Source organism: Leiobunum rupestre, chromosome 7 (genome assembly GCF_980474605.1).
Source record: "Leiobunum rupestre chromosome 7, qqLeiRupe1.1.hap1, whole genome shotgun sequence".
Classification (NCBI taxonomy): domain Eukaryota; kingdom Metazoa; phylum Arthropoda; class Arachnida; order Opiliones; family Sclerosomatidae; genus Leiobunum; species Leiobunum rupestre.
This window is the reverse complement of record NC_143390.1, coordinates 28,102,261-28,119,573: the sequence shown is the minus strand read 5'-3', so window position 1 is coordinate 28,119,573 and position 17,313 is coordinate 28,102,261. Positions and strand designations below refer to the sequence as shown.

Here is a 17,313-nt window from a genome sequence, read left to right as displayed (position 1 = left end):
CCACTCCAAGTTATACGAAAAAAAATGTCCGGGTTTTAATGGGGGGGGGGGAGGCTGTTGCGCGCCCCCTGTTTATCTGACAGAGCTAAAACGTGCACACAGTGTTAGAACTATAGTAGTAATACACATGCAGATAAAAAATGAAACAGAATTTAAAAGCCAAGCCGCGTGCGAACCGCGCGTGCCAATAAAGTACTAAAAAAAACCAGAGAAAAACATATTACACTTTTAATTTTTTATTGGTTTATTTCGTAGAAACTCCTATTAACGTAACGGAAGTGGGAGGGGGTTTTCCGGCTAATGGTTCTTGGCCTTCGATTGTCCTCCTTCAACTGGATCATGATTCTCTAGCGCATTTTCTCTTTCTTGGCGTGATAACTCATAAGCTATACTTCTTCGGTCCTCTGTATATCGGGAGCATTTTTTTCTTTGGTTCGTTCTTCCCGCGCTCTCCAACGTCCTTCCTTCATACATATAAATGCAGACGGTGGTCGAATAGGTAAAACGGGGTCCCAAAATTCCGGAGGGGACTCGGCTTTTGCCCTTGGGATCCTTATCTTTGGCCTTGCTCCTTGCGCTTCGTATTGTTTCCTTTCCTCATTGGAATGAACACCGTCTTTACTGTAGATTTCCGCTTTTTCTTCCTCCGCCTCTTCCCAAGGCCCTGCAGCCCCACGCATCAGGCGCACATGGAATTGATTCGGCGCTGTCTCTTCGGCGGTGGGCTGTAGGGGTCCTCTGTATATCGGGAGCCTTTTTTCTTTGGTTCGTTCTTCACGCGCTCTCCAACGTCTTTCCTCCATACATATGAATGAAGACGGTGGTGGAATAGGTAAAACGGGGTCCCAAAATTCCGGAGGGGATTCGGCTTTTGCCCTTGGGATCCTTATCTTTGGCCTTGCTCCTTGCGCTTCGTATTGCTTACTTTCCTCATTCGAGTGAAGACCGTCTTCACTGGAGATTTCCGCTTCTTCTTCCTCCGCCTCCTCTTTAGGCCCTGCATCCCCACGCATCAGGCGCACATCGAATTGATCCGGCGCTGTCTTTTGCGAGCACACTGGAAAATGGATCAGATAAAAGTTTAATTCGGGTTTAAAAGTAGGGACGACAATAATAGTTTGACACGCGCGTTCGACGTACTTCTTCGGGGTAGGGGGAATGGTGAGGGAGGGATATTCGAATCTCCAGAAAGGACGCTTTTGTTTTTATTTAAAAAAAAATAGTCACAAAGCACGTATTATTTTAATTAAAATTTAACTTACGATTCTCAATGAGATCAGTCCTGACATCTCTTTTGTCCGACATCCTGGCGAGGGGGAGGGGGGGGGGCAAAACTCTGCTCTTAACTTATATCACTAAAGTTAAATAGTTTTGCAATTAAACACCTACTACTATTGTATGGAAACCAAAAACAAAAATGAATAAAAAATACACCAACCACTGCCAAACTTTAATTCGAGTAATAGTGAATTACGAGACCGAATGGGGTTTTTCAGGTGAAGTTGGAAAATTATAAAGAGTGAATTAAGATACGTTCCCTAGCGAAATTGAGGCGACTGGCCTGGCGACAAAGGTTCTCACTTCTACACGCTGACTTATATTTCAAATTCAGGGGGGGAGGCATTTTTTACAACGACGGAGGCGAAAAAAACATACTCTCGGTTTCGGAGCGGACACCGCTCGGCTGCTCTCCTCGTAATTATCATTGACGGCGCGCCTGGCTCCATCTATACCACGTTAAAATAAATTTGCGTGGTTAATAATTATTTTCTTAGTTTTGGTATATCGAGTTTAAAACGTTAATCTGTAGCTGCTGTCGATTTAAAGAGTTTATTTGGAGCCGCACTCTTTTGTTGTTTCGTTTTCACACCGAGTTTCTGAATAATTATAAATTTTATTCCTTAAAGGGAATATAACCTCAGGTATTTGGTGTGGAACACCAACGCGACGCTTGCAGCTCTGGCCGCTCTCGCCTTTGGCTTTAAAAATGTTTCTCACCACTGTACAGGGACATTTGAAAAACTGAAGGGGTTTTCCATAAAGATTGCTTTGTAGGTTATATTCCCTTTAAACCTCGGCCAACGGCGTTGGATTTGTAATTCGTTTTTTTTGTGCAATTACTCGGTCTTAAAATTACTCGTAGTTTATTTTTTTCGGGTTATTTTATCTTTATTTCGATTAGAATGGACTCCCAAACTGGAAATAAACGCTCGGAGAGGCTCGGCTACTCGCAAAGAAGTTTAAGAATGAAAATATCGTATTCGCGACCGAAAACTATCGCTACGCCCCCTTTGGTTCGCCATTGAAACCTAGATAGGTAGCGGCTAAAAAAGACGCTATTAGTTTTTCCTCATCGTTATTCGTCAATTTTAGTTCACAAAAAATGATACTTACATTTTAATATAATTTTTTTTTGCATCGTTTGCTTATATTTTTATAAGTTTATTTAAGAAAAAACGTTCTTACGACTTTTTAATTTATCTGTAGCAGACGCTAGATCATAGGCGCTACCTCGGAGAAGCTAATGCCGTTACGCCACCTAGACTCGTTTCGGTCGCGAATAGTTCATTGAAAATAAATATAGTCTATTCTTTTCTTCAACTTGAGTACTTTTTTTTAATACTTTTTTGGACTCTTGTTGCTAAAATAGACGCTTTTAAATATTTGTCTGTAATTAAACGCTTCAACAAATCATTCTCTCGGAAATATTACTTCTGGTTGATTTCCTGGGATAATGAGTTATTTAAGCGCCTATTCTGTATCGTGTAATACTTCTTGTTGATTTCATTTTCGTTTTTCCGGAATTCGAATGTAGACTTAGCTCGTGCGTTTGTATACCTATAGCAGAGAGTGTCAAGATTTGACTTTGATCACGCGCTGTTCGCGCTACAGCCATAGAGATAGAAAATAGGCTACAGCGGCCAACACATTCGTCGAAATTCCGCGAGCAAGGATTCCCCCCCCCCCCCCCCCTATAAACTGTACTATAACCTAGGAGCAACAAACACAAGGAGAACGCAGCTAGCCTTTAAACACGCTAACGAAGGGTTGTGTACGAATTTCATTGGACGAGCGTCACGAGCCTAATTTACGCTTAACGTTTTACGAGCGGGAGGGGGGGGGGGGGGTGGGGTTGGGAGACAATTTCCCACTAGGGTGTTGTGTTTGTTGCTCCTAGCTATAACGTGTAGGAGTGAGTTCAGCGCCACGCTCGGTTTGCATATTGGCTTCAATGTAAAAGCTATTTTAAAAATAATAATCCGCTAGGGGCGTTCACGTCATACACATCTTTTGCCCATAGGTTAACACAGAAACGTCAACGAATGAGATGGCTGCTGAAGCGCGAGAGATCAAAGTTGGCCGTGGCCCATACTGGTGTATTATTGTATAATTAATGCTGAGCTCCCATTGGAGCCGCCCTGTTACGAATAAAAACCTTTGAACCGGTTACGATACTAGCCGACACACGATGTCGCTACTGGACAGCGTTGCCAGACGTACGATAATTATCGCACAGTGCGATAATTTAATCAAAATTTTCAGGGCGTACTATAATTTTCATGGCGTACGATATCGTACCATTATTTCGATAATTCTGCCTCAACGTACTATAATGTACGATAATCTTTAAAAATTTTTAAAAACCTAAGAACGATTTATATTTTATTATTAATTTATATAACTTTTCTACTTAAAAATGAATGATATACATTTTCTGTACGCGTAGTCCTGAGTTTGCGTTTATTACTCCTAGCTATTACCGCATTTTCAATACATTTTTAAACATTAAGTTCAGTTAATAATGATAATAGACATTTTGTTTATTTCCCTGAAATAAAACTCCTGTAGTGCTTTAAATAAATCATCTAAATTCAACGCATTTATGTATGAATTAAAATTTAGCGCTAAAAAGAAATGTACGATAATTTTCCAGGAAAATCGATAATTTTTTGTCCTAGATACGATAATTGTAGATTTTTGATCTGGCACCGCTGCTACTGGAAAATATTTGAATTTTGTAAACATCCGGAAAATATTTTTCATCAGTCATGGCTGTTGAACATAGTTGAATTATGCTAATTTAAAATTAATAAAATTCAATTCCATGAAAAATAAAGAAAAGTAAGTACAAGAAAGCGGACTATTTATATTATTTTAACACGAAAATAATTAATTTGGTTGATTAACCAAGGAAATTCATTGAAAATTTTATGAAATGGCCGAGGCTTAAGGAGGACACGATAAATTAAAAATATGATGTAATCAAAATATTATTAATCCAAGATGTAATTAATATAAATTAGAGAGGAATAAATTAAAAAAATACGAGGAAACATTAAAGTAGGTAAAATTAGATTAATGTTGCATTTTTAACAGGTTCCTATCTAATCTTTTCTGGGTTTTCAGGTATTCATGGTTGAGATCTTGTTTTTTTAAGGGAACTATGTATGCAGAATTATATGAAAAAAGATATCATGTTTTGGTATGCAGTTGTACATGGAGAATCTTCGGTAGCTTTAAACCATTTCTTGTCAATTCTTCGATAAAAGCTTAAAACTGGTGTCAAATACTCATTCCTCTCTTACACAGCGTTTCATTATTAAGGGTCCTACTGTTGAATAAATCAAAAAGATCCTTCATGTGGAGAAGGAACTCAGCGGTGAATGTGCTATTTAATGTCAGGTCTCCTAATCCCAATGAACGCTGTTTGGATACAGCTGGAAACACTTCGGCTGAAAACTTGGGCTGCTAAGCTAACTTTCATGTTGGAAAATGCCAGTATCTTGACATTTTTGTATTTTAACTTATGAGCACCGCGGAACTTTCCAATTTTTTTTTGGTCTAACTCAATAAAAATATTCTAGGTCCTTCCAATAAACTAAGTTGCCTTCCACCATAATTGTATATTTTTGGAAATTGTTTCTAACGCTTTTTAAAAGATGAGGCGGATCAAAGAAGAAATACATTTTCCTGCCATCAATTTCAATGTAAGGCTTTTCCCGTGGTTATTCTGAGATTTTTAAATAGATATTTTGGTTGCCTGTTCCTTGGTCGCAAACTATGGCTTTGACAAGTAGGCCATTATTTTCAAGGTGTTTTATGCATTCTTTAAGGAGCAGTTCCAAAGTCTGCCCAGAGCAAGCATCCTTAGTGAGGAAGTAACCAATTGGTTTTGTTTCCATTTGAGTTTTATGCCTTTAGCCATGAAGACAAGGGCCTGATTTGCGTACTGCTTGGTTCTTCCATGTGGCCCATAATCAACAAAGCCTTCGATAATTTCATTGAATTGGTCAAGGGTGAGTTTTTCTTTTAAGCTCATTTCATTAAAAAGAAACTAAAACCACTTTTTCACTTAGTTTCTTATTCTGGAATTTCATCTTCAAGGCTTCGAATGTTTAATGATTAAAACCAAGAGCAATTTTCATGCGACAAAGCCCTTTCTCCAAGGTCCTTTTCGTTGGACGACGTAACACAGCTTGCCAAATCCTATATGCTTGGGGCTTATAATAGAATAGAGAAAGTGACCATTTCTTAAGCTTTGTGGAATTCCTCCTTCCCTTTTTATTTCTTTGTCAAAGTTTCAAATCTGAATCGAAGAGTTCTTTCGAAAAACCAGTTAAGAATCTCGAATCTTTTCACTGTCTGCCAGTTTTTCTTTTAAGCTTCTTATTTGTTTCTTCATTCTTTGAATTTTGGCATTTTGCTTATTGTATTTTTCTAATAAGTCTTGACTCTCTTTTTGTTTTCAATCCTTTTACTTGGACAGCCTGATTATTGCTTTGCTTCACTGAAACTTCACCTTCGGCTTCTACATTTAGATGTGCTGTAAATAATTTGAAAAGCCCTTAATTAAAAAATAATATTTATCATACCATATTCATTGTGGTTGATTATTACGTAGGTGTTGTTTGGATTGATTATTTTGGTTGGATTGCAAAAGCTATAACTGTGATCTAGTTGTACGCGTTTAGCTGTCTCTATAAAATCCGGGTTTAAATCCAAAATTATTTTTCCATTTTGATTCGCTGTAGGCCTTGTAATGTTTTATCAATTAAAATCCGATAGCTATCAGAGATACAAAGTCTCTTTTGAATTACCATTTTCTGAAATATCCAATGATGTAGTCATTAAGACTGAAAAATGTTGGAACAGCAGATGGTGTGAGCCTATTTTTAGTTCTAATATTCATAAAACTGCTATCGCGCAAATTCTATGGTTAACGTGTAAATAATCCGCAGTTTTATTTGTAGGTCCATCATTATTTAAATTTTTTTTCAGCCACAAAATGGAATTAAAATGTAGATCGAGTTAATATACCAATAAGCCTATCTAATGAAAATGCTAAGTTACCAGTCTATTTCCTTTGGGAACTAAAAAAAAAGATAAACGAGAATTTCTGGTTTTCGATGTTTTACAATTTAAAACGGAACCCAGGCATACTAAACTATATAAAAACCTTGTGAAACTAGCATTAAAAATCTGGAAAGTTTTTGCTTCTCTTTTAAACCTAACATCGAAACGCGCGCGCTGTGAGACCGGAGCCACTGGTAGCGCCATCATAGAGATAAAAAGGAAATATAGGCACTATAATTGTATATACACCAAAAACATTTAAAACTTCATTCTGACCCCCTCTAGCGAAGTTGTCACCGCGAGTGCCAACCCCTCGGCCAACCCACTTTTCGCTAAGGTTGTAGAGAAAAATACTTGGGATCGGCAGATTACGTGGCGCCATCGACGCGCGGTGAAATGAAATACATTACGCATTTTTGAAAATCAACTGTCATTTGATGCAAACAAAGGAAAGACAAGTATTATTAAAGTGACAAGTCGTAATTAAATATTTAATTGAATATAGAAATCTCCGCCTAATACTAGTTATTCTGCCAATCGATAGATGGCGTTGCAAATTCTGCCCATCTCCGCTTTCATATATGCGCGGGGGGGGGGGGGGGGGTTGGAGTGGTGGTCAAAAACAGGGGTGCCTTAAAGCGGGAACCTTTCCCCCTCTATTTCTTTTCTATCTCGATGGGCGCCATCACACCATGGAGAAAGGTGATCACACTTACGACCGTAGTAGTGTATAGTTCCCTTTTTTTTACGTACCTTGGGTAGTAGTTGACATTTTTGCAAAAAAATAAGTTAGTATGCTTTTTTGAAAGAAAGACGCTTCTCATAATCTTTACACTCTCCGTAATTATGTTAGAAATCGATAGGGAAATTTTGAGGGAATTTCTAACATTGGTGGCCTTGGCCGAAATATAGAAAATGGAATTTAAAATTTCCCAAAGTGGAAGCACTGCTCGTAAATATGGCGTCTCCTAAATAAGTTCGTATGTACTGGGAATAAACTTTAAAATTAAATGTTTGCTTATTTTGTTTAATGAAAAAATATACAACGAATAAAAAAGGTAATATTTTATTAAAAAAAAGGAACATAATAAACATTTTACAATTACATATATATCTTTGACATTTAGGAAATCATTAATACTGAAAGGCTTTCAGCAAGACCGAGGTTTAGGAACTGTTAAAACTCGAGCATAGGATTCGTAGGAACTCATTTTGTGTAAAAAATCATTTTACATATCAGTTCTATGTAATAATCTTTTTCATTTTCTTCTTCCCTAATCTGTTTCCTTGTAATTTTGGATTCAAATCTTATTTGCTATTAACATTATATTTAAATATTTTATCTGAATAAACATATGATCCCTTATGTTACACAGGATCATTTATTTCCGCAATTCTGGGATTTTTAAAGGAATCATATTTGAAAGATTCGACACTAATTGGTGGTGTCTTGGGTATTAAGCCTCGCTGATTATTATTATCATTATTCTTTTCTTACGTTATCTCCATGGTAAGCTTTAAACTCACGTACAAAATGAATATGATGGTTTAGTCAAACCACCGAATGAGAGTTGGTTTATGTAAGAAGGAACACAATTTATGTGATCCGTTTGAAACAATTTTTAGGAGCAAATTCAAGGTATTATGAATAAAGGTTTTTAGCAACCCAACCAGGAACACAAACTCTTAATCTATTTTTTTTTTAAATTTCATTCGTTTGGATTTGTGAGTTTTAACTTGAATTTCTCGACTAGTTTCTACCCGTGATTTAAGTAATAATTATTTTAGATGGACTCCCATCATTTTTTGATAGGTGTATATTATTTACTTCTCATGATTTGCCAGTAGTTTCACAATTCAACATTTAATTTAGTGATCCTCGAAGTAATTCAACATTTTATCAATATGATCAGTTCAATAACTCAACTCATGTGTCAATTCCAACTACTCCGGAACTAAATCCTTACTAAATGTATGAACTTGTTAAAAAAATATTTTAAAGTTATAATTTAAAGGATGAACTTTCAACATTTCTTACAGGCGCACCTAATTCGCGTGGTTCTTCTTCAATTTCACAATTCAACACGCCATTTAATGAATCTTGTAGTAATTAACCATTTCCTCAACAATATCCTTCAATATCTATACTGGGTAAGTTCTAATTGCGAATGTAATTACAAAAAATTGTAGAAAAAATATTTCTAATGTATTGTCCTTTTTGGTTTTATATAGATATGACTTCGCCAACAATGTCTCAAGACTGTCCTCCAACACCAAGTAAGTTAAAATTGTACCATCTTCAATAATGTTTAGAAAAATATGTGCTTTCTTTTTGTTATATACAGGTGTAACTCCATCAGACAACACACATTACATTGGGTCATTTTCAATTCAAAGCAGCTCAGGTATGATTTCATCCAATAACTTGTTCATTTTACAGAAATATGAAACTTTTAGTAGTGAAATTAATTTGGGGCTGGAAATAAATTTATTACATGTAATTTGATGGAAGATTTTCTTTATAAAAAAAACAAGATGTTTGGATTTTTTTCTAGACTTAATAAAAAAATGAAGATGAGTTTCCCTTTTTCAAAAAGCCAAAGAAACAAGCTTCATTGATAACACTGAGACTACTACTGCAGGGTTCCTGGCCGAGTTTCCATCGGTCCCTTTGGAAATAGCTGACAATTTAAAAAAAAAGTTAAAAACACTTCCAGATGAAGAAGGAAATAGATCCTTATTCATAGGTTTCTTTATTTTTATTAATAATATGAAAAACAGTTTTAATTTAAACAATGGGTTTCTCATAATGTAGACTTGATATTTAATTGAATGCTGAGGGAAGAAAGTTACTGACGTTGGAAGAAGAATGCTTTTTTCTATGATTTAGCGAAAGTCTGTGAAAAGCAGACGACGTTTCAGACAAAAGAACAAAATTGACATGTAGCGCCATCTATTCTCTATAATAATGGAGTACCCCTTGAAAGGGTTCTTTCCCTCGGATTAAAACAGTGTATGGCATTATTTTGGTTTTGTAATGCCTATGCGCATAGAAATCTCATAGGTAACTAGAATCAGAGAGTGTAAAGATTATGAGAGGCGTCTCTCTTTCAAAAAAGCGTACTAACTTTTTTTTTCCCAATAATGTCCACTACTACCGTAAGAGCGATGGCGCCACCAGTGGCGCCGTTCTCACGGCGCGTGCGTTTCGATGTTAGGTTTAAAAGAGACGCAAAAACTTTCCAGATTTTTAATGCTAGTTTTACAAGGTTTTTAAATAATTTAGTATGTCTGGGGTATATTGTTCCGTTTTAAATTGTAAAATATCGAAAACAAGAAATCCTTGTTTATATTTTTTTTAAGTTTCCAAAGGAAAAAGACTGGTAAATTCGCATTTTCATTAGATAGGCTTATTGGCATATTAACTTAATATAAATTTTAGTTCTATTTTGTGGCTGAAAAATGTAAATAATGATGGGCTTACAAATAAAACTACGGAATATTTACACGTTAACCATAGAATTTGCGCGAATCATTTCATTGATGCCAGTTCCATGAATATTAGAACTAAAAATAGGCTCACACCATCCGCTGTGCCAACAATTTTCAGTTTTAAAGACTCTACACCATTGGAAATTTCAGAAAATGGTAATTTCAATTCAAGCCTTGCTACTCCTCTGGGAAGATCTAAAGGATAATTTTGGTTTTAAGTTTTTATTAACGGACAGGATTAGCCAAGCTTTTGTAGATAATTTTCTTGGATCTATAAGACAGAAAGGAGGCAACCGTGATCATCCGAATCCACAACAATTTCGAGCTGCATACCGGGCTACATCTGTGAATAATCTCTTGAAACCACCGGATTCTAATTGCATTGATGATTTTAAACATTGACACTTTTAAAACTGCAGCTCCAGAACCGGATGAAGATTTCTCCAATTTTGAAAATCGTCCAAACGTGCTAAAACAAAATGTTCTTAGTTACATTTCAGGATATCTAATTCACCGCTGCTACTCAAACCTTCAATGCTCTTCTTGCATAAGTCAACTCAAAAAAGACAATCCAATTGTTGACCCAACAAATCTGCTCTTTTACTTTAAAGCTTTCAAAACAGCAAAGAATTCTTCTTTCGGCAGCCTCATCGTACCAACTGATAGTTTCTTCAAATTTGTAATGGAGACAAATGAAGTATTTGACACCAGTTTTAAGCTTTTATCGCACATGACAAATATTAAAGGACGTTTGGAGAGATTCATCATTCAAAGAATTGACAAGAAATATTTTAAAGCTAATGAAGATTCTCCATGTGCAACTGCATACCAAAACATGATATCTTTTTTCATAGAATTCTGCATACATAGTTCCCTTAAAAAGCAAGATATCAACCATGAATACATGAAAACCCAGAAAAGATAGATAGGAAACTGTTAAAAATACAACATTAATCTCATTTTACCAACTTCAATGTTTCCTCGTATTATTATTTTAATTTATACCGCTCTGTTCTCGTTAAGCCTCGGCCCTTTCATAAAATTTCCAATGAATTTCCTTGGTTAATCAAACAAATTAATTCTTTTAGTATCAAAATATTATAAATAGTCCGCTTTCTTGTACTTACGTTTCTTTATTTTTCATGGAATTGAATTTTATTAATTTTTAATTAAAATTAGCATAATTCAACTATGTTTAACAGTCATGACTGATGAAAAATACTTTCCGGATGTTTACAAAATTAAAAAAAATTCCAGTAGCGACATCGTGTGTCGGATAGTATCGTAACCTCTCCTATGGGCGCGCGCTCTCAAAATCTTGTACGAAATTTTAACGTTACGGGAATAGGAAGAGACGCCTCTCATAATCTTTACACTCTCTGCTAGAATGCTGCCGCCTACGGCCGAGCTTATCGCCAGTTCGTTATGAACCTTCGGCCAATGAGAGACCGTAGAGTGGTTTCGCCAAGGAGGATAATAATCCTCCTTGGTTTCACGTAACTATAGCGGGAGTTAGCGGTTGTTATTCTCTCTGGTGACACTAAATTCTTGGCAGAACCAATCTTTGAGCTCTGATTGGCTGAGATCTGGCTATCGTCTGCCACGGCGTCTGGTTCATTTGCAAGTTACACGACAGCATTCTACTGTTACCTATGAGATTTTTATGCCTATACGTAACTAGTCAAAAATGGCAGATGAATATTATGGCGTAAAAAACATTGAAAGAACTCCGAGAAGAGTTGAAAAAGCGAAGGACCAAAGTTTCAGGTCGAAATAAAGGATCTAGTCGAACGGTAAGTCATATTAAAGGTTTGAAATTTACATCTCAGTTTTAAGCCTTGATTATATAATTCATTTTTACATAGGTTTTTCTTCATAGTGACTTGAAGCTTTATCATTGATTCATTGTACTTCACAATAGTATGCCTTCTACAGTATGTGTAGTGTCGTTGCCCAATGGACGTTGAGGTTTTAAATTTCCCAAAAATTCAAATTGGGAGTAAGCGGGTTCATATTGAATGATTAATAGGTTTAAGCAAAACCCTCAAGATTTTAAGGGCTACAATACATATATCAAACCCAGCTTGGTTCAGAAATATGTTTTGTTTGCTCAATGCTTTGTAATTTCAGAAAATGTAGTATTAGTAAACGCTCCTGTCATTAAGAAAAAGCTTTTCACACTCTTCAGTGGCTTATTTGCGGATAAGTCTTCATGCTTGTATGAAGTCTTTTCCACTTTTAGTAATATTCATATACAACCATGTCTGTTATATTTATAGCATGGAGGAATACATGTTTATAATATCATATTTTAAGTTTTGAATTTTAGTCGTCAAGTTTAAAAATTGTTTTGGTTTTATTTCATTTTCAAGAAAGAAATGTGCCTTATACCCAGCAGTATCGATGGAATTTGTAAAATAAATAAAATTAGTTGGTTTTGAAATTCTTTATTTAATTCACATTTATTTATATATATTAGTGGAAACTTCAGATTTTATTTTATTTAAATATATTTTGAATGTACAGTTCTTTTGTATAAAGTAAATAGCATATTTAAAAAGATTATCTCGGGTAAAAATATTTTTTTTTAAAGGTGGCTTTAAATAATATTCAAAACATTGCACTGATATATCTCACATTTCGCTTATGAATTCCTCATCTCCCTCTACGTTAATGACAGCAAAAGCTTTGAATGTCAATATCACAAACTCATAATAATAATCGGACGTCTGCTTTGGCATCAAAACTTAATCGACAAGTTTCAAATAGGGAACAGTTTGGTCATTTATGACATTTGTTTCATGAAGCATACGAGTATTTTACTTCAATGACTGTATCATCTCCTATTAAATTAATCCATCAGGAGAAGCCCCAACAAAGGCGTAGTTTTCCAATGAAAGTCTACATTTTCCAACAACATTATCAGTTACTTCCATATATCTTTTATTGGCATCATTTTTGTAACGCCTACCATTTAGTAAGACTCTTAGTATTAAATTTTGTGGGGGGGGGGGGTTAATTATGGAATTTACCAATTTTGGTATGTCCCTTCTGTCAGATAATTAGCAGATGGTCCCGAACTTTGATATTCATAAATGGCAGGTTTGTATTTGCGTTAATATCCATAAAATTTGAGGTACCAGGCATATCCATAACATGCTCATCTTTAATATTCTCTTTCTGTCATAACTTAAGAGCCTGTCCTGTAAAAATGCATTATATAAGCAAGGCTTAGAACTGAGATATAAATTTCAAACATCTAATACCACTTACCGTTCGACTAGATCAATTTTTTTTCTACTTAAAACTTTTGCCCTTCGCTTTTCCAACTCTTCTCAGAGTTCTTTCAACGTCTTACCGCCATAATATTCATCTGACATCTTTAACTAGTTACGTTACGTTACCAAACCATAATAATGCCCCCGGATTACGCCATTACGGAAAAAACGCGTCGTCTACTTAAAGGACCTCTAGCAGAGAGTGTAAAGCGACTTTACACTCTCTGCCTCTAGCTCGGTCACGCCGCGTGTGGCAAGAACCAAAGATAATATAACTACGTACCCTAGATTCGAAATCCAGCTCCTTTCACGTAACGCAGGCTCTTACTGAGTTCCCGGCGGAAGTCGGAAAAAACTGCCTACATGGAGCTGGCAGGGCTACCGACATCTAGTTAAAATGTAAAGTTTTAGTGAAAATGGCGCTGTGTGTTTTTGACTCGCGGTTTTCACGATACCAGAAATTTTTGCGTTATATTGTTTTAAAACAATAATGGATCATGCCTGTAGCTCTAAAAATGTTTCTAAACGAAAGAAAACTAAGGGTGAGTAATATAATCTTGAGATATCTATTGAAATTCCTTATTTCTCACCCTGCTATGGAGCCCGATTTTTCCGACTTCCGGCGCGAACTCAGTAAAAGCCTCACGAAAAAACGCGCTATCTAGAAACGCCGTGATTTCGAATCTAGGGTACGCACTACGTAGTTATATCAGAGAGTGTAAAGTCGCTTCGCTACAGAGAGGCGCCTCTCTTTAAAAAATCCGTGGTACGATTTTATTCGCCGAGAATGTCCACAATTCCCGGGCGTTTGATGGCGCTAGTAGTATCTCCGGCGCGCGCTAGATTAGAGTTTGAGAAGACGCAAAAAAGGAAGAGTGTTTTTGGTATTTTTGAGAGTTTAATTTATTTTGAAATGTCTTGTTCGGCTAAAAATTGTAAATCGAATAAAAAGGTAACCACGCGTCTGTCTTTTTTTTTTCAAGTTTTCAAGGGATAAAGACCGGTGAATACACGTTTTAATTTAATAAGCCTATCCTAATACATTAACATTTCTTAAAACTTAATAGTTCTGCATTGCGGCTGCAAAATGTAAACAGTGAAAAGCTCCAAAATAAAACTACAGATTACTTACACTTTAACCACGTATTTTGCGGTCTTCATTTCACTGACGATTGTTTTATGAATATCAAAACCAAAAACAGGCTTACACCATTAGCTACACCTACTATTTTTTTTGGAAAATTCCAATGAAACCACGGTTTTCCCTAGGTAAACTGAAGGCAAAAACATATCCCGCCATGGTCTCTTACTGTCTAATGTTCATTTATAATTAATTCAAATAGTAGCAAATGAAAATGCACCTGAAGATCATGTTACAACTACAATCTGGTGTAAGGTAAACGCAGCACTACAAATGCCAAATTATGCCCTCAAAAATCAATTCAACGAAGAAAATGATAATTTATATAAAATATTCACAATGATGAATACTAGCTTTAAATGAAATTTTTTTTACAGTTGATAAAGTCAATTCCTATGAATTTAAAACCAGAACTATCTATTGAATTCTATTCCATTTAAATATTTGTACTGAACATAATTATAGCTATTCAACTAAACATTTTGACAATAATGAAAACGATAACATTGAAGGTTTCGTAGACTTCGGTCCATATGGAAGGTCAAAATAGTACGCAAATCAGGCAATAGTGTTCATGGTGAATGACATAAAACTGAAATTCAAACCACCAATTGGTTACTTCCTCACAAAAGATGCTTGTCCCGAACAGACTTCGAAGATATTGCTTCATGATTGCGTAACTCACCTAAAACGTATTGGCCTTATTGTCAAAGCTGTAGTCTGTGACCAAGGAACCGGCAATCAAAATTTGTTCAAAAGTATGGGGATATCAGTCGAAAAGCCATTCATTGAAATTGATCCTCCACATCTCTTGAAAAGTGTGAGGAACAATTTCAAACGGTATCCCATAATAGTGGAAGGCAATCTAGTTTCTTGGGCAGTCCTAGAACATTTTTTCAAAATAGACCAAGAAATTGGTAAGTTTCAAAGCACACATAAGCTGAAACGTAAACATATCAAGTTACCAGCATTTTCTAACATGAAAGTCAGTTTAGCTGCCCAAATTTGCAGTCAAAGTGTTTCTAATTCAAATGGCCTGTTCACTGGGATTAGGAGAGTTAACAATTGAAAGCACATACACAGCAGAGTTCCTCTTACACATGAACGGCCTTTTTGATTGCTGCAATAGCAGGACATTAAACAATGAAACACACTGTAAGAGAGAAATGACTGATCAATCCATCCACATACCAATGCTGAAAGAAAAATTGGAAAGGTTTAATCCATGGTAGCTTCAGAACTGTAGGTATAAAACCTTACCTTGTATTGAAGGGTGGAAACTATCAATTCAGTCTTTGCTACTCCTATGGAATGATATAAAGGATAATTTTGGTTTTAAGTTCTTAGTAACTGGAAGAATTAGTCAAGATTTTTAGAAAACTACTTTGGTTCCATTCGCCAATAAGGAGACAATTAGCCTTTTAGGTTTACATAGAGCCACGTAGCAGCCATAGCGAGAAGCTTTAAAACTACTGGATTTTCGTCTGCTAAGCAGACGCTTTGGTCTCTTATCAAGGAAAATAGTCTGCTTAGCAGACGAAAATCCAGTAATTTATGAGCTTCTCCCTTTGGCCGCTACACGGCTCTATGTAAACCTAAAAGGCTATTTGAGATCATCCAAATCCTCAACAATACCAGGCAGCATACAGAGCTGCATCAGTCAATAGCCTTTTAAAACCATCAGATTCATATTGAATTGACAATTTGGATGACTTTATTTTAAACAGACTCGTTTAAAGTACCAGCTCCTGGACCATGATGAAGATTTGTCCAATTATGATAACCATTGGGTTTTGCAAGGTAAAGGACAATTCACTGACGAAGATTTAGAAATTTTCAAAGCCATTAAAAGTCCAAACCTTCTAAAAGAAAATGTTCTTAATTATATTTCAGAATATTTAATTCACCGCTGCTATTCAAAACACCAATGTTCTACCATGGTTTTGGTATATTTAATTAAGACTTGGCCAGCCCATAAAATATTCCACTTTAGATTCCACGAATTTCTTTTGATATATTAAAAAAGTATAGTTGTTAATATTGAAATGAAATAGGGAGGGATTTTTCTTGTACTTACTTTTTATATTTTTTACGAAATCAACTGTTTTACTTAAATAGTTAAAATAATTCAACATCACAGCTGACTGAGCTAAATTCAACTTTAACCTACTGAGAGCAAAATTTATTTTTCTTTGATAAGCAATTTTACAGTGCCATCGTGTGTCCGGGAATTGCAAACACCGTCGTCTGCTTCTTCAACGCTCTCATGGGGAAAAAACGTACCACGAAATTTTAACATTACGGGGATAGGAAGAGGCGCCTCTCTGTAGCGAAGCGACTTTACACTCTCTGGTTATATTATGTTTGCCAGAACCTAAGCTTAGATCCCCATCAGGCTGAGAAATAAGGATTTTTTTTTTTTAAACTGGACCTGTGGCCAGTTACTGTAGAAGGAACAACACAGACTATAAAAGGACTACCAGTTACACTTAAGAATATACTGTAACATCTTCCCGTTTTATAATAAGAGTTTCAAAGAAAGTTTAAACTTTAATGGGTTCTTTGAAACTCTTCCAGATCTAGTCATCTCAGCAGTGTCGGACTCATTAGCTGACTTCTTTTACATTGGCATTTGGCAGAGTTGTTTTATCTGGGAAGTTTCTGATTAGAAATTTCTTGGACCGAACATTCAGGATTTACTTGAGTTTGATCAGTCCCCATTTGGTTTGCGTTTTCGCGTTTTAAAACATGTGTAAATTTGGGTTTCAACAAACGACCTCGATTGCTTTTTCTCTCTGTTTTTCCATAACTACGACGCGATTTTCAGACCTATCTCTGTAGTTAGCAAAGAAGATCAGATACGTCTACCCATCGTGAGTTGAGCTGGTAAAACGCCTAAGTTTGACCAAGTAGCTAGGTGTTTCTGAAATATAAATCGTGCTACGTGGGCATCTTTTTTTATCATGACATGCTTTTTTTTACTTGTTTAATTGTTTACGGCATACATTATCAACTTGTGAGAGTATCGTCGGGATTTGAACCCGAGCC

The 17,313-nt window shown here is 35.8% G+C and overlaps 1 protein-coding gene and 4 long non-coding RNA genes across 17 annotated transcripts; 2 read left to right on the top strand and 3 right to left on the bottom strand.

The window, feature by feature from the left end:
- The first annotated feature begins 4,032 nt into the window (after window positions 1–4,032).
- LOC149935821 (uncharacterized) lies at window positions 4,033–5,969 on the top strand. 7 transcript variants are annotated; one of them, XR_016472186.1, is made up of 8 exons: window positions 4,033–4,122; window positions 4,193–4,341; window positions 4,408–4,511; window positions 4,591–4,779; window positions 4,866–4,988; window positions 5,094–5,297; window positions 5,358–5,616; window positions 5,768–5,969. It is a non-coding gene; the product is annotated as an uncharacterized LOC149935821 (long non-coding RNA). The 7 variants fall into 7 exon arrangements; XR_016472190.1 differs by having other exon boundaries at window positions 4,408–4,483; window positions 4,606–4,779; window positions 5,358–5,969; XR_016472188.1 differs by having other exon boundaries at window positions 4,606–4,779; window positions 5,358–5,969.
- Window positions 5,970–7,316: 1,347 nt separating this feature from the next.
- LOC149935820 (uncharacterized) lies at window positions 7,317–9,868 on the top strand. 4 transcript variants are annotated; one of them, XR_016472271.1, is made up of 8 exons: window positions 7,317–7,412; window positions 7,482–7,570; window positions 8,228–8,326; window positions 8,395–8,505; window positions 8,587–8,631; window positions 8,700–8,759; window positions 8,910–9,101; window positions 9,170–9,868. It is a non-coding gene; the product is annotated as an uncharacterized LOC149935820 (long non-coding RNA). The 4 variants fall into 4 exon arrangements; XR_016472270.1 differs by having other exon boundaries at window positions 7,482–7,600; XR_016472269.1 differs by having other exon boundaries at window positions 7,482–7,600; window positions 7,731–8,326.
- Window positions 9,356–11,216, bottom strand: LOC149935819 (uncharacterized). 4 transcript variants are annotated; one of them, XR_016472266.1, is made up of 6 exons: window positions 10,974–11,216; window positions 10,812–10,903; window positions 10,676–10,720; window positions 10,376–10,564; window positions 10,180–10,315; window positions 9,356–10,117 (listed from the first exon to the last, which is right to left on the bottom strand). XR_016472266.1 is itself a non-coding variant. In XM_090153996.1 (5 exons), the coding sequence occupies exons 3-5, from the start codon at window positions 10,712–10,714 to the stop codon at window positions 10,238–10,240; spliced, it is 306 nt and encodes a 101-aa protein (XP_090010122.1). In that variant the 5' UTR covers window positions 10,715–10,720; window positions 10,812–10,903; window positions 10,974–11,216; the 3' UTR covers window positions 9,356–10,237. The 4 variants fall into 4 exon arrangements, 2 of the variants coding, with proteins under 2 accessions (XP_090010122.1, XP_090010123.1); XM_090153996.1 differs by having other exon boundaries at window positions 9,356–10,315; XM_090153997.1 differs by having other exon boundaries at window positions 9,356–10,315; window positions 10,816–10,903.
- A 1,061-nt stretch (window positions 11,217–12,277) lies between these two features.
- Window positions 12,278–13,415, bottom strand: LOC149935818 (uncharacterized). The gene is made up of 3 exons (XR_016472281.1): window positions 13,120–13,415; window positions 12,879–13,049; window positions 12,278–12,813 (listed from the first exon to the last, which is right to left on the bottom strand). It is a non-coding gene; the product is annotated as an uncharacterized LOC149935818 (long non-coding RNA).
- Window positions 13,416–14,561: 1,146 nt separating this feature from the next.
- LOC149935817 (uncharacterized) lies at window positions 14,562–16,610 on the bottom strand. Its single transcript, XR_016472211.1, has 7 exons — window positions 16,343–16,610; window positions 16,202–16,271; window positions 16,008–16,124; window positions 15,521–15,569; window positions 15,231–15,385; window positions 14,951–15,148; window positions 14,562–14,857 (listed from the first exon to the last, which is right to left on the bottom strand). It is a non-coding gene; the product is annotated as an uncharacterized LOC149935817 (long non-coding RNA).
- Between the last annotated feature and the right edge of the window lie 703 nt (window positions 16,611–17,313).

What these genes read in the sequence shown, in the direction of transcription:
- LOC149935819 (XM_090153996.1), bottom strand. Translation starts at nt 10,714, where the DNA reads ATGTATGCAGAATTCTATGAAAAAAGATATCATGTTTTG. An exon ending in AAAAAAGATATCATGTTTTG is followed by an intron (nt 10,565 to 10,675) that starts GTATGCAGTTGC and finishes GTGCGATAAAAG; the next exon opens with CTTAAAACTGGTGTCAAATA. An exon ending in ATGCAAGAAGAGCATTGAAG is followed by an intron (nt 10,316 to 10,375) that starts GTTTGAGTAGCA and finishes ATTTTGTTTTAG; the next exon opens with CACGTTTGGACGATTTTCAA.